The sequence below is a fragment of the Choloepus didactylus genome, chromosome 3, assembly GCF_015220235.1.
Source record: "Choloepus didactylus isolate mChoDid1 chromosome 3, mChoDid1.pri, whole genome shotgun sequence".
Classification (NCBI taxonomy): Eukaryota; Metazoa; Chordata; class Mammalia; order Pilosa; family Megalonychidae; genus Choloepus; species Choloepus didactylus.
In genome coordinates, this window is record NC_051309.1 from 164,955,669 (window position 1) to 164,971,209 (window position 15,541).

The following is a 15,541-nucleotide window of genomic DNA, read 5'->3' on the forward strand; positions in this document are numbered from 1 at the left end:
GTATGCATTTGCCATTGCATCAGCCACAGTTTGCTTTTGTCCTCACAGGCAATAAAGCACCAAACACCAGGTCTGGGCTAAGCCTGAGAACATTGGCTTCTTCTACTCCCCGTGCAATTAGGAGAGAGCCACCAGAAGCATGAGGCCAAGCAAGGAGTCAGCAATCAGGACAACTGCATCCAATCTAGTAAACATCAGGGGGCACCTGCCTTCATCAGGGCCTGGCACAACTTCCTGCTGTGCTGGATGGAGCACTGACAGGAAACACGAGAGGCAACTGCCCCCACCACCTCGCTTCAGTCCCCCCCATCCCAGCCCCCTACAGCAGAACTGGTCCAGCTCTAAGGTTTTATGGAGGGACAGATCACAAAGCATACTTACAGGGAGATCAGCATAGAAGTAGTGCTTCCTGTCAAACAAGGACTTCTTGTTTATGTGGCAGTTCAGTGCCAAGCCTGTCATCACTGCTGCTTCCACACATCTCCTGTTGAGAACCTATAGAAACACAACACACAGCAACTCTCAGATCCACAGCCTGAACAAATGCTTCCCCCACACACTGACAGCCTGAGTGAATATTCACTTTGGCCCTTCAACAGGCATTATCTTTGGTTTTCTGAGCAGGCAGCTCAAGTTCACAAGCCAACTCTGTGAATTGGGAAAACTTTATTTAGAAAACACATGAAGCCATGGGTCCCGCTGGGCACTTAATGAACAGCCACATCAAGGCAAGTTTCCCCCAACATGTGTCATCAAAGTTAATAGGAAGAGTCCCAGGAAAGCACAATGGAGTGGCTACTATGTGGAATAAACTTCACTCACTCCCACGGCAGGCAGAACGAGGAGCCAGTTGGAGAACACGAGGAGGCACTGGTTCCCGAGAGGAGGATCCGACAGGAAACTCCCCATTGAACTTCTGGAAACCACGGGGCTGTAGGCATTTCCTGAGGGGCTGGAAAATGGGCACTCCCACCTCCTAGCTTTCAGTCTGGACCTGGCCCATCCTTAAAAGTGAGCTTCGAGTGACAGCCCACCCAGCCCGGACTAGCCCAGTGCTGGTGACCTCACCAAGGGTGCCTGGAGCCCAGGAGATCCTTCTGGAACCCACCTTACCCCTCTGAAGGAGCTAATGACCAAGACATGGCTAACGAACTTCCCAGCCCCAGTGAAGAGGTTTTAAGAACTTTGGGGGATACAGAACAAGATAGACAAGCAGAAATAACATGGTTTGGGAGACAGAACATAAATTCTAGTCAGGTCCAAATCCCACTTCTGCTCAGTGTGCCTGTGGGCCTAGAAGCTTCAATTTCCTCAACTTTGAAAGAGCGATTCAATGTCTACCTCATAGAGCAGAAAAAGTAACATTCAGAATGCCTCGCCTAGAGTAGAGACTTAAACAGCTCATTTCCCCCACCCTACACTGAGGGCCTTTGGGGGGATGTTGTGCTTGCTAATGAAACATCTTTATTTTTTATTAGAATATTTATGATACCCTTTAGTATATTTAGTGTACTATTACTTATATAGAGCTTTCCAGCTAAGCATTTTCACAGCCACTCTTTTATTTTGGTCTCACAGCAACCCCATGCAAAAAGGAATTTGTATTATCCCAATATTTAAGATAAAGAAAAAAATGAAGACCCAAATTCACAGAGTTGGCAAGTGGTAGAGCCAGCTCCGAAGCCTACACGTGCTCTTGCCTGGAGGATGGAAAGTGGGAGCCCCTATGGTTCTGGGACTGGCTCTCCAGGCTGGGGCAATGAGCGTTGCCCTGGCACAGGAACAACTTGATGATGAAACAAACAGATTTTTAAAACAAACTGGTACGATGAAATGTGAGAGGCATTTACTGCAATACTCAACCCCCCAAAAGAAACCCAAACAGCAATCTCCCTCCTGGTGACAACATCACCTCTCCTTTTTTGGAATTCAGGTTACAAAATGGAGTCATCTCACAGTGTCTATTCTGAGTTCTTCATTCTTCATCTAATAATATTGTCAGCTCTGCAGTCAGAGAGGTTTTCATGAAAAGATATGTGTGGGGAACATGCTCTAATTATTGATGCTTTTGCTTGCGAATGTTTGGCATTTTCCTGCAATACAAATAGAGCTGATGGAGGATCCTGCCAAACCCAGGCTTGAAGATTTGGGTCGAGGCACACGGGACGTGAAGCTGGTGTCCCGGCCTGAGCTCTGCTCCTCCTGGAGCTGGGCTGCAGTGGGGGCCTGCCTGGAAGCTGTGTGACCGCTTAGTCTGCACCAGCTCTTGCTTTATCTCTCCCACTGTTTTTCCAGCCACCATTTCTGTCCAATCTGCCCCTTTGGGACCAACTTACTTCCCTCCTCTGGGCATGAAGAAAACCTAGGTTTGTTTCATTTGTTCATTTTTGAGCACGTGTTGCTAATAAACTCCTCTGGGAGTCAGTGCAGAGTAGGCTAATCACAGACTCTCATCATGCCCCTGCACATGTCCACACAGCACTTGATAAACAATCAATTTCCAAAGAATGAGAATGCGGTGAAACACACAAACATTAGAGTGATATTGAATATACTTTAATTTTTTTTTTTTTGATGATTTAGAAGGCTTGAAGTAGCCCAGGGTCAGAACTATAAGCATCAATCATCACTACACTACAGTTGCACAAGGGGGGCTAGTAAATAGAGAGCGCCAGTTAAAAGAATGCCAAGGAAACAGAATTTATGATGATCTTAGCCAGGCTGCTCATGACAGATGGAGGTCCAGGTCAGCATGTTCTGAGGATAGGATGCAGAACTGGGAAATTCAACTTGGGCTGTTTTTATTCCAAAAAATTTCATGTCTATCATGGACTAGGCATTAGGGATACAAAGATAGACAGGACTCTGTCCTTGTCCTCAAGGAATCTGCAGTAGTGACATGAAGCTGCCAGCATCTCCAACTTCCTTCTCAAATTTATCTTCCATTTGCCTGCTGGGGTGATCCTGCTAAAATGCAAATCTTATGGCATTCAGTTGCCTAAAACTCAACAATTACCAATGCCCATGTGAAACAGAGGCCAGGCTCTTGCCAACAGCTTCACTTTCATCTCCTACACAGCCCTACTCAAAATCGATGGTCCAGTTCCCCCACACAAACCATGCTGATATTTTTTACTCTCCCTATTCTTATTCTCTTTGAAATTGTATTGAGATGTCACTACCTCTGTGAAACCTTTCTTACTATAATCTTATGTATATCTTCTGATCTTCTACACACTTCCATTTGTGCCTGTATTACAGTGCACTGACTCTGTTTACATATATTTTCATCATATTGTAAGTTCCATGAGGATGGGAATTGCCTTTTCACCCTTATATCCCTGGAGCCTAATAGGGAACCTGAAAAATAGTGGTGCTTAATTAATGTGCACTGAACTCAAATGAGGAGGGAGGTGATGGATATTAGGGGAAGGTTCAGAGGGGCAGTGATGCCTGAGTCTCCTCAAAGGAGTTACCTGCACCTGCTGGCCTTCAAACTTGTTACTGGAAGTGCCCTGAAGTGACAACCAATCACTCCTTGATGTGATCAAGGAGGTAACTTGAAAACTTGAGACATGAGGACTCAAAAGCCTACCCTGTCCTGAAGAAACTAATATGAAGTGATTACAAAGTTTCTCAGGGTCAGCCATAACAGCATTCATGTGGAAGGAAAGCACTAATCCTTGGTACTTGCACACCATGCTTTTCTCACCTGGGCCTTACATTTTCTTCACTTGGCTTCAGTAATGATTAACAGCAAGTATTGACTGAGAACTTGCATTAGATCAGGTGGTGTGCAATGCACATCACATACTTTGTCACTTAATCCTCTCATCAATCCTGGGGCAGATACTATTATCATCCTCATTTTACAGATAATGAATGGAAGCAGAGAGATTAAGTAATTTGGCAAGGTCAGACAAATGGTAAGCGTCAGAGTCAGGAAGCTGAGCCCCAGAACCTAGCCATTATGCTTGATCCTAAATCTCCAAAGAATAAAGCATACTATTTTAAGTTATCAAGATTACTAACACCTGGTCATAATTCTAGAGTAGCAGGTTAAAGGCAGATATTGTTTCTTATGTTTTCTTCTTGCCTATTTCTCTCTATATATAAGTTTGTTTTCTGATATTGAGCTCCTAGGTGGCAAGCATCGTGTCCTTCTAACTTGGTAAAACACTCAATACAGACCCTCTGGCATGTGAGGCTTTTGGCAATAATGAGTGGACAGCCTCTAGGTTTTCTCAATTAGCAGAAGATATTTAGTTGCTTAATATCTGACAAGACTCACACACACCTCTTTTGTGAAGTCTTTCCCAACACTACCCAAGTCTAGGTGTTTTCCATTCTTAGCTCCCATGGCAGTCTGGAAAGCACTAACCCCATGGCTTCCTAAAGTCTCCCCAACCAGACAGAGCTACTTGTGTCAAGTCACAGAATTCTTCCGTGCTCCATCATCTAGGTATAAATACTGTTTTAGTTTCCTAGGCTGCTCAAAGCAAATACCATGAAATGGGTTGGGTTAAACAGTGGGAATTTATTAGGTTACAGTTCTGAGGCCAGGAAAATGTCCAAATCAAGGCACATCAAGGCAATGCTTTCTCCCAAAGACAGTGGTGTTCTGGGGCTGGCTGCTGGTGACCACTGGTTCTTAATTTGTCAAATGGCAAGGCACATGTTGGCGTCTCCTCGTCTCTCCCTTCTCTTCTGGGTTCCATTTCAGCTTCTTGCTTCCTATGGCTTTCTCTCTTTGTTTCCAAATTTCATTCACTTATAAAGGACTCCAGCAATAGGGTAAAGACCCATCCTGATTGAGGTGGGCCACACCTTAACTGAAGTAACCTCATTAAAAGGTCCTAATTACAATGCATTTACACCCACCAGAATGGATTATACCATTTAAATTTAAATGGTTTTGAACACGTTTAAAACACGTTTTTTGGAGTACATACAGCTTCAACCCACCACAAATACTAAGCTGATTAAACACTGACTGAGATAATCAATAATTTAATAGTCCCTTTATGAACACCCACAAGATCATAAGCTATGAAACAAAAGCACAATTGTTCTCTAAAATGTATCAGTCAAGAAGAGGAAACCACTCTTGGTATGCAAACCAGAACAAATTTAATAGCAGAAGCTTCATTATACAGATGATAGAAGAGCTGAGAAGCCAAAGAGGGCAGAGTGAGGTACCTTGGATTCCTGACAGCAGGAGGTGATTTCTATCCCAGGGCTGGAGGGACACGGAGGTGGGGAGCAGTGGCACTACAGAGCCAGGGGCGGGGTCACCGAGAGGAAGCTGGAAATGGGGCACACCTGTCTCACAGAATCTGGACACAGACAAGAGCCAGCCCCTAGCAGAGACATTGCAGGGGCAGGCGGGAGGGAGAAATACTCTGCTGCTCCTTCCCTCACCTCTCCAGTCTTTCACAGGGCCTCCTGTTGACCTGTCCAGAAGCCATCTGACCTGGGCACTAGGAACTGCAGCTTCGTATAGAACAGAGCAGGGGAAATGGTGAGGACACACAGGCCATAACTGGCACAGCAAATGCATAGTTTGTATTCATTTCTGTGTCTTTTTCTTTTGTTAAGGAAATAGCTAATCAATTAAATGATGCCACTCTCAAGATGGTCCAGCCAACATAAAGCTGAACATTTTGTGGACTCTGTTTTCACATACCAGGAACCTGGAATTAGGAAATGTTACTAATTTAGAAGGAACATTTGTGATAACCAGGATTGAACCAAACTCAACTGTTAGGAAAGGATTCTCTAAGCAAATTAATGCAATAAACAACACTGCATCACCTTAAGGTGATAGAATAGTTTCTAGGATTTTAGCACATTTATGTGAACATCTACTAATTATAAATGAATCTATTCATTAAAGTCAGTCTCTATACTGGGAAATATGTTGGATGTACTTCAAAGGAATACAATTGTGTTTTTCAAAAAAGTCTATAATTCACACCATTTTTCTCCCCTTCTACTTGACTCTCAACTAGTGAGTCCATGATGCATAAGATCTGTTAGTCCAACAGGTATCAGTACGTCCTTTAAAAATCAAGGCAACATGACAAGATTAGTTGCTTTATGTTAAGGCAACATGTCAAGGCTCACATGACTAGAACTGGTAACCCAGTTACCAATTATTTTGGAGCATTAAAACAAAGGCAAAAATGTGATATATCCCAAAAAGCCCAAATGACAATACTCCGTGAAACAAATGCTATATATGACAATTCTGATGATTAGGATATAGCATGGTAAATGTTTTAATAAACAGTGAGATAATCATTAAGATTTACTATGTAAAAATGAGGCAGTAAAAGGGCCTTTATCTAACTGCTAACCATAAATGTGTCTCAAAGCATGAAATCCCTCTGATTGTCATTCAAAGCAAAAGTTGCCACCTATAAATTTTCATTATGGTAAAGTAAATTGTTCCCTCATTTCCTCACTCCTACACTCCTTCTCACCACGGAGCCCTTTTATCATCACCCAAAACAAAAACAGAAATTTTCTGTTATGATAATCAAGCTTGCTAAAACTGGTGAGTCAGATAAGAGTTTTTTTTTTTTTTTAAAGTGGAATTTTACCATCAGAAGTTACTAGTTTTGTAATATACCTTTGTATATACTAGTTTTGTAATATATACTTTGTAAATATACCCGCAAAAATATATATGTTCTTTATGCTTTAAGATTGGCATTGCCTAGGGAAAAGGAAAAAATGAATGCCCTGATCTCTCTTTTGCTTAAATCAGTCTTTCACAAAGGAGGTGAGGGGGTGCAGGGTGGGGATGGGGGGAATCAAACAGTGATGTCATAAGAAACAATTTCGGTTCAAAAGAAAAGGGGTGTGCTTTGGCAGTTAGAGCTGACCTTCAGATCCAATGTTTCTCTCTATTCCCAGCCCTCTACCCCAGTTCCACCCCAGGACTGGTCAGGATCAAGGCAGGGATATTTCTTTGGTCTGAAGTGTCAGCAGCCCTGTTGTCCTGCTCTGGGATTCCATTCTCCCTACTGCCTCTGTCTTCTGGGACAGTCAGGTGGCCCAGAGCCTGGGCCCACAGTCACCACAAGAGAGGACTTGAGATGGGGAGCCTCAACCAGTGTGGCCTTTGATACTGGAGCAAACTCTCTTGCTTTTTCATGGATCACTGGAATGCTAAGATCTGAGATTCACATCTAGGCTTGTAGGAAAAGGAAGGAAAAGCCCTTGGCCTACATCAGCTCTAGGCCAAATGTTTTCACATGACACAGCCTGGTCTGCTTGAATTTCACTTTGGGGTTGGAGGACAATAGCCCAATGACTGTAATGTTCATTTGTGGAGTCTCGTATATGACTAGTAGACAAGTTAGATGGAAATGTTACACAGCGGTTGGAAGCCAGTAAAAGACAGGATTGGGTGTGTAGTTAGCCAGTTTCTATTTCTCTTTTCTATAACATTCCCAATAGTTAGAAATCTGGCTTACAGATAGGCTTATAGGTAATTAACCTGATCTCAGGGAAGACTTTTACTAATACATGAACTGGGGCAAAACTGAATCAGAAGGACCTGTGTCTAAATCCCACCTCTGCTACTTATTTGCTGTGTGACCTTGCAGAAATTGCCTAATTTCTCTAGGTCTCAGTTTCCTTAACTGTTAGGGGAAGAAGAGTTATTTTGCAGATTGTTCTGTGAATTATATAAAATAACTTGGCAGTGGTAGCATTTAGTAAATACTAGTATCAGAATGGAAGTGTAATCAAATTCAAAGGGCCCATCTCAGCTGAATTTTTCATATGTAAACTTATCTACAACGCAAGGGAATCTAATGAAAAAAGGTCTCAGCAGCTCCATAGATCCATTAGTCTGGATTTATAATCCAAAGTAAGGAACAACAGATGCTAACTTTATGTATTATGTCAACATAATATTTCCCCTTTAGATGATGACTAATACCTTTTGTGATAACTAGTGTGTTATCTTCAGTGGAATGGAGACCATATTTCTTAAAGCCATGGGAATCACATATTACTTCATTTTCTGTGTTCTATAGTGAAGAAAAATTTCCTTGATAACATTGTATGCTTGCCTTGTGGCTGGAAAATCTCCTATTCTCAAGTGAAAGAAACTTTTTGTCTAACAAGCTAAACAGTTATGAACCAGTCACTTGAGCCAATTTTTACCCCCATCTCAATGTTCCCCACCACACATTTGTGACTTCTTGTCTTTTAGCAGCTACTTTTGAAATTCAGTTCAACGACACTCTGGGGAGGAGATGTATGAAGGTATGGAGTGGACAATGGGGATCAAGTGAAAAAAAGAAAAAAAATCACTGCTCTTTTTGAATAAAACTTTGGGATGGGGCCAGTATCTTTAATGAAGAAAGATTCTACCTACATTTACTCTGAATATTTGTCTTTCTTTGGTCTAACTTTCAAGAAGAACATATTTATATTAAAAAGTCTAAAACACATAACCTTATTCATTTTAGATTTGGCTCCATACTGAAACTGCCAAGTCCTTTCTGGCCTGTCCTAAAATTTACTCATGTGACCTGGGTAGATTAGATGGAATAACCAATGTTTTCATATTCCTGAAACCTTAAGATCATACAGTGATGGTTATAAGAAACATTAATTTCATGAGTGTAGTGACTGAACAGTGCCCTCCATCCCCCCTGCCAGAAAAAAAAGTTATATCCATTTCCAGATACCTGGTATCTGTTAATTATTAGGTACAATTAAGATAAGGATTTTGAGATGAGATCATCCTGGATTACCTGGCTGGGCCCTAAATCTAATGACAAGTATCCCTATAAGGGAGAAGAGGAGAAAGCAAAAGGAAGACAGACAGAGAGGTGTGGTCACAAGCCAAGGAAGGAAGCTGGCAACCACCAGAAGATGGAAGAAGTGGAGAAGAGACTCTCCTCCAGAGCCCCTGAGAGAGCACAGCCCTTCTGACACCTTGATCTTAGAATTCTGGCTTCTAGAACTGTGAGACAATAAATTTTTGTTGTTCTACGTTACCCTTCGTGGTAATTTGTTATGGCAGCACAGGAAACTAAGACAAGGCATAAAAAGCTTTAATCATCCAGAATGAGATCTACTTTTAATCTTTATATAGATGTATTAAGTGGAAAAATTTGACTAATGCTGAGAAAGTAATAAATGGCTCGAACTAACCAAACTGTAAATAAGAAATGCTAGCTAGGTATTCACTATTGGTGATGGATATGGAATTTGATGGAATGAGGTCTGTGCATATCAAAAAACAAATTCCTACAGACACATGCCATTCTATCAAAAGTGTACCTACTATATCATAAGTCCCAGGAATGTTGAAGAGTCCATCAGGACAAAGATTTTTAGGGGAAAAAAAAAACTATCTTTAATTTTACATATCCAATAGGAATACAGCATTTCATTAGAGGCTTTAGGCCAAGCCATAAAATCATAGAGGTTAAAAGAAAAAAGTCCAAGCTTTCATAGGGGAAAATCCCATAGTTCCTTAAGTATGTTTGCCTCAAGAGTAGATAATAAGATATTTATAAAATAACTGGCCTGGACTTTTAAAAAATGTCAATGCAATGGAAGGAAGGAAGGAAGGGAGGGAGGGAAGAAGGAAAAGGGAAGGGAAGAAAAAAATAGAAAAGAAATAGAAAAAAAATAGACTAAAGAGACACAATAACTAAATGCACTATGTAATCTCTGATTGGATCCTGAATTGGCGAAGAAAACAATAAAGGACAATATTGGGACAACTGTGGAAATCTGAATATGAACTGTATTTTAACAATAGTATTATATCAATGTTAGCTTTCCTGAGTATGATAATTATACAGTGGTCATATGTAAGAGAACGTTTTGTTCTTAGGATATAGATGCTAAAGCATTCAGGGATAAAGAGTCATGATATCTGCAACCTATTCTCACAAGACTCATCCAAAGGGGAAAAAAAAATCTAGATACAGTAAGTATATTCATTGAACTATTCTTTCCACTTTTCTTTAAGTTTGAATTTTTTCAAAATAAAAAGTGGGAGTAGGGGAGAGATAATTCTCCCACCTGCAAGGATGGTGGGATGTTGTATGCCTCTCCCACAAAATCCGAGGAATATGTTAACTATGAGGAGAATGAGGAGATAGAGCCAGAGGAGGCAGGAGCTATGTAAACTGACTGCCAACTGGTAAACCAAACGTGTGGACCTGGAGCTTCCATTCAGTTGCTGAAAAAGTTACAAAAAATATTTCATACAACGTATTTATCTATCTAAAACTTTCCTATGACGTAGATTTAATTAAGTTATGAGACATATTAAGGCCCCTTTGTAGGTAATGAAGTATGATGTGACCCTCTTAATGCATGAAAAATCTGTTAACAGAATTCTGCAATAGCAATCAATAAGTATATAATCCTGCATACAGAAACTGCATGTGCCAGTCTGAAACTGTTACGGATCCCAGAAGAGCCATGATCTTTTAATCCAATCTTGTTGGGTAGAAACTTTTGACTGAGTTTCCATGGAGATGTGACTCATCCAACTGTGGGTGAGATCTTTGATTAAATCATTTCCAGGAAGGTGTGGACCCCACCCATTCTGACTGGGTCTTAAGTTAGATCACTGGAGTCCTTTAAAGAGAGCTCACACAGAGAGCAGGGAGGACAAAACGCCCCAAGAGAAGCTGAGAGACCACACAGACACAGATGCTTGGAGACGCTTGGAGATGCAGACAGAAGGACGTTTGGAGATGCTAAGCTAAGAGATGAAGCCCAGAGTTTGCCCCTGAGAAGCTAAGAGAGGACCCCCAGATGCTTAGAGAGAAACATTCCAGGAGAACCAAGCAGAGAGCTGAGAGAAACTAAGAGAGACAGAAACCCAGAGACATTTTGGGGAAAGCCATTTTGAAACACAATCTGGGAGCAAAGGACCAGCAGACGCCAGCCAAGTGCCTTCCCAGCTGACAGAGGTGTTCCGGACACCATTGGCTGTTCTTCAGTGAAGGTATTCTTTCATTGATGCCTTAGTTTGGAACTTCTATGGCCTTAGAATTGTAAAATTGTAACCTAGTAAATCCTCTTTACAAAAGCCAATCCATTTCTGGTATTTTGCATAATGGCAGTATTAGCAAACCAGAACACTGTATGTACAAGAATATGCAAGAAAGACCTGTTCTTTTACCTGGTAAAAAAAAATAATGTTGCCTAATTATATCTTTTCTAGTTGAAAATACCTTTGGCTTCTCCCAAAGTGAGGTACATGTCCTATTTTCTTTAATGTTTCTGTTCTGTTGCCTCATTATGTAAAACTTCACGTCATTTCTCAATTTGTGCTTCTCCAAAATGCACCTATGATTCAAAACTTCATACTAATTGTTATTCAGGCTGCAAATATGTATCATCTTATTTCAGCAGAGTGTTACCCTAGTGTTTATCACCCCAACCCCCTACCCAGCTCCACTGGCCACTATGAAAAGGAAGTATTTGTCTTTATATTTTAATGATGCAAAGTTAAGAATATGAGTATTGTAATAATACCAAATAACATTTATGTGCCACTGGGAGTTTACGAAGTGCTTTCATATACATTTACTTCCCTGCATAGATGTGAAAATGGAAGAGAATAAGGAATAAGTTAAATAAGCTAGCTAGCTGGCTGTGAAAGTAAACAAAGGTTATGAGTAACTATAGGCATTTAAAGCCTATATAAAGCTGTTTACAAGCAGCTACAAAAGAAAAATTCTCTGTAGTTTGTCAGAAATGAACAATTAGCAAATGTTGCAGAAGGAATCAAAGTCTGGTGCTTTAAGTTAAGAATGGGAAACAGGCAATTCTCACTCCTATTTTTAACTGGGTCCCTGACCTCCCCGTGTCCTTGGACAAGTCAATGAGGCCCTTAGTTTCTAGTCCAATCATTTGGGGTTGGAGGCCCTGACCTTGCTCACAGGGGTGGCTTATGAGTTGGCAAACATCACTGAAAATACAAAATGCCATTGACAATCACTTATTACTGCCTGTCTGCATCTCCTAAGAAAGCTGCAGAGCATGACAAAGACCCTTGATTGATTATGTTTCTTGCTTTTACACTTGTGAAAGGAGATTGATGCATCAGGATTTGGAATAGAATACTGCTCAGGGTTCTGGAAATGATAATGTTTTTGGATTCCCACTTACTCCCCCTCCCTCAGCTCCAGCCCATGTATATATGCACTCAGAGGTAGAAGGATGAGAATCACAAAGGGCTCACTGGGAAGAAGCTTTTGCCATGAGGAACAGAATGCTCTTTGGAGGAGCCTAGCCTGACTGTACCATCTCAAAATCACCAAACCCACGCTTGTCATCTTCGGGATGCCAATGGCAAAACGACTTCCTAACTTTGCCAAGATTTTAGAAAGAGCTAAAGAAAACACATATCCCAAGATGCTGCTATGTAGGTGATAGCCAATTGCCCCTAGAACCTCCTGCACAACCCATTCTAAATGTCAAGATGAAAATACATATAAAAATAGCTAAATAATGAAGGCCCATCTAAATGGCCTCAGACAAGTGTATATACTTGTGGTTTGGAAAAAGAGTTCCACAGAACCCACCAACCAAAAAGAGTGCCTCACATCTATTCCCAGACATGATGTAAAACTGACCTCAATTTTCTGAGGTTGAACTTGGGCAACCTCCACAGCCCGTCCTGTTTCCATAAGGCAGGACTTCACTCTCTACTCTACTCCATACTCTCTTGTGCTCAAAAAAGGAAGAAGTGTGATCTTTCTGACGAGTGACTCTGGGAAAAGGAAATGAGCCCATGTGGGTCAGACCCTTCTGGCTGAGCACTTTTATCACAGGCTTCTGGTATAAACCATCAGAACAAAGCCTATATGAGCACTTTTTCTGAACTGCATGCCCTCAGAGATGGTAAGTTGAAGTCCTACTACTTCTGGCCATATTTGGACAAGCTTTCTGCAGAAGCAGGCTCTGTCCTAGAAGTGGAAGGCCTGCAGTTTGGGGGAGCTGAGTTCAACTCAGGCAGAAAGAACTAGAAGTCGGTTGGCTACATATCAAGTTGCACTCTTCAATCAAGTTTTTATCAGTGACAAAGCTGATATTTCTATCTCCATCTGAATGCCTTCTATGCCTATTTCTTAATTTGTTTCTGAATTCAGGAGTGAAAGAGGGTATTATTTTTATTGAGCCCCTAAGACCTCATAATATCTCCCTGGAAACTCTTTGCTAGCTCTCACAGACCCGATCTTGAAACCCCCACAGCTTCACCAATAACACCAGCAAGCAGAAGAAACCCAAGAGGGCAGCTGCCATGGCCAGGCATGCGATTCCTGAGAGGGAAGAGCTTTTATAGGTCTGCTGCAATTTTTTAAGTTCTGGAACTGTCCATGGAAAAAAAATGAATGGTGCCCAGCTGCATGATTTCAGGCTGCACTTTCATTACAGGCTTCTAGTATAAATCACCAGAACAAAGCCTGTATGAGCTACCTGAATGTCAGAGATAAAAATAGTGTCACAGAACACTGTTAGGTATTTTTTTTAACTACTACATATTTATATCAGCAAAAGACCCCTAAACTTTCACACTCCCAGGCATTTTTGGTAATGCATTTATATTTTATTTTCTACACATTTCCACCTCACTTTCTGGTATTAGAAATTTTTTGGTGCAGTAGTGTACAAAATTCATTCTAAACAGTGTGCTACCTCCTCTGACAAGGACTTCCTGTTATCATGCTCAATATCCCGTCCACATGTATATTTCTGAGGGGGAAACAAACCATCATAAGGAGACACGGAAATACAAGAACAGCCCTTCCCAAACACAGTTCTGAAAGTTCTTTGCTTGAGAATGAATCTCTGGGGAGATGAGCCACACTGCCTGAGACATTCTCTCACCGGGAAAGGAGCACACAGCTCCCAAGAAACACCTTCGGATCAGAGAGAAGGTACAGGCCCAGGAGACTCAACTAGGGTGAAGGCCAGATGGGGCTCCTCATGTTCCCCAGGGTTAGAGCAGAGGAGGAAAAACAAACCCTCAATTTCCTCATTTATTCCTCCCACTAGAGCCACCTGCTCCTCGCAGTCCTATTGTACTGCTTTTTGTTGTTCCTTCAGAGGAATGAGATAGTATCATCATTTTAATGCAAAGGTTAAGGGAATGATTCATTGAGGATGAAACTTTTTGGGAAAATGATAATCTTTAAAGGCGATGGGAGAGAGCGAAAAAGGGCATCCTTGCACATGTAGGAGGAATCTGGAAAGAGATCAATCATTTGATCTGTGTCTGTGACAAGAGAACAGATAAGCTGAATTGGAATGGGTATATGGCATGAAGAACTCTAATAATCCCAAAACAACATAAAATAACTGTGATGAGAAGAGAGGAGTATCTTAATGGCAAAAGGAAAGAAAGCCAGAGAGAGGCATGAAGATGCCTTTCCTGCCCCATTCTGAGTCACCCACAAGTGTAGTGACCTGAGCTACATGGCCATGCCCTCAGTTCTCTCCTGTAAGGTTTCACACTTAGTAAGGGAGTAGACTAGGGGAAAAAAATCTCTTTACAGACAAAAGATGACAACAAATCTTGCTGTCTCAGCCCAGATTTTAAATTAAAAAAAAGTCTGTCCCAAGAATTAAGAGTCTCAGGCAGGTTTGGGATTTGAATTTACTGACTCTGCAGTCCTGAAACCCCCAAGCTAACAGATAAACATGATAAATGAACCTGGCTTAGACCTGTGGTATCTGGCAAAAGCAAATGAAAAAGACTTTGGAGGTACTCACTCTTAACCCTGCCACAAGATTTCCACTAATCCTGTCAAACAGGACCTCATAATCCAAAATTACAACATAGACAAGAAAATCATCCACCATTAGACAGAATCAGCAGACACAACTAAAAGCACAATAAGATCTCCCAAGAACTACAGACGATAGAATTACTGAACAGGGTATCAATAACTGAAAACTATTAAAGAAACAAAAACCTGAATTCATGAAAAAGGAATGAGATACTTTACAAAAGAGAGATTTTAAAAAGAGAACAAATAGGATTTCTATAAGTGAAAAATACTCTGTGAAATAAAAAAAGCTCAATGAACATGTTAAAGAATAGAGTGGACTTACCAAAGAGAGAATTAGTGAACTGGAAGAAAGTGTAGAGAAAACTAGCCAGAATGCAGCACAGACAGAAGGTCCTAAAGGAATTTTACATTGTGACCAATTGAGATAAGGAGAACACCCCCATGAGACAGGACAGCTGTTCATATGTGCATCTGAAGCTTTGAGAACTGAGATTGATGTCTGGAAAAAATACGAGCTTTCTTCGGGTCCCACAAGATGAGGGAAGAAACCTCTGCAGTTAACCCAATTGGAGGCTTGATACCATATCAGTTAAGAAGAGGCACTGGATGTCATCAGGGTGACCTAGTTTTGAGTACCAGCAACTTACCCTGCTGGTTCTATAACACTGAGCAACTCAGTTAAACTTTCTAGGCTTCAGTTTCTTCACCTGCAAATGGGGATAGCAGCAGTACCCACCCCACATGCC

General features: G+C 41.3%; 1 protein-coding gene across 1 annotated transcript in view; it reads right to left on the reverse strand.

Moving 5' to 3' along the window:
- GATB (glutamyl-tRNA amidotransferase subunit B) overlaps window positions 1-15,541 on the reverse strand; it is an 89,178-nt gene that overhangs the window by 55,772 nt on the left and 17,865 nt on the right. The window contains exon 3 of the mRNA XM_037830817.1: window positions 382-495. Coding sequence (XP_037686745.1) covers window positions 382-495 — 114 coding nt within the window. The remainder of the gene's footprint in view (window positions 1-381; window positions 496-15,541) is intronic.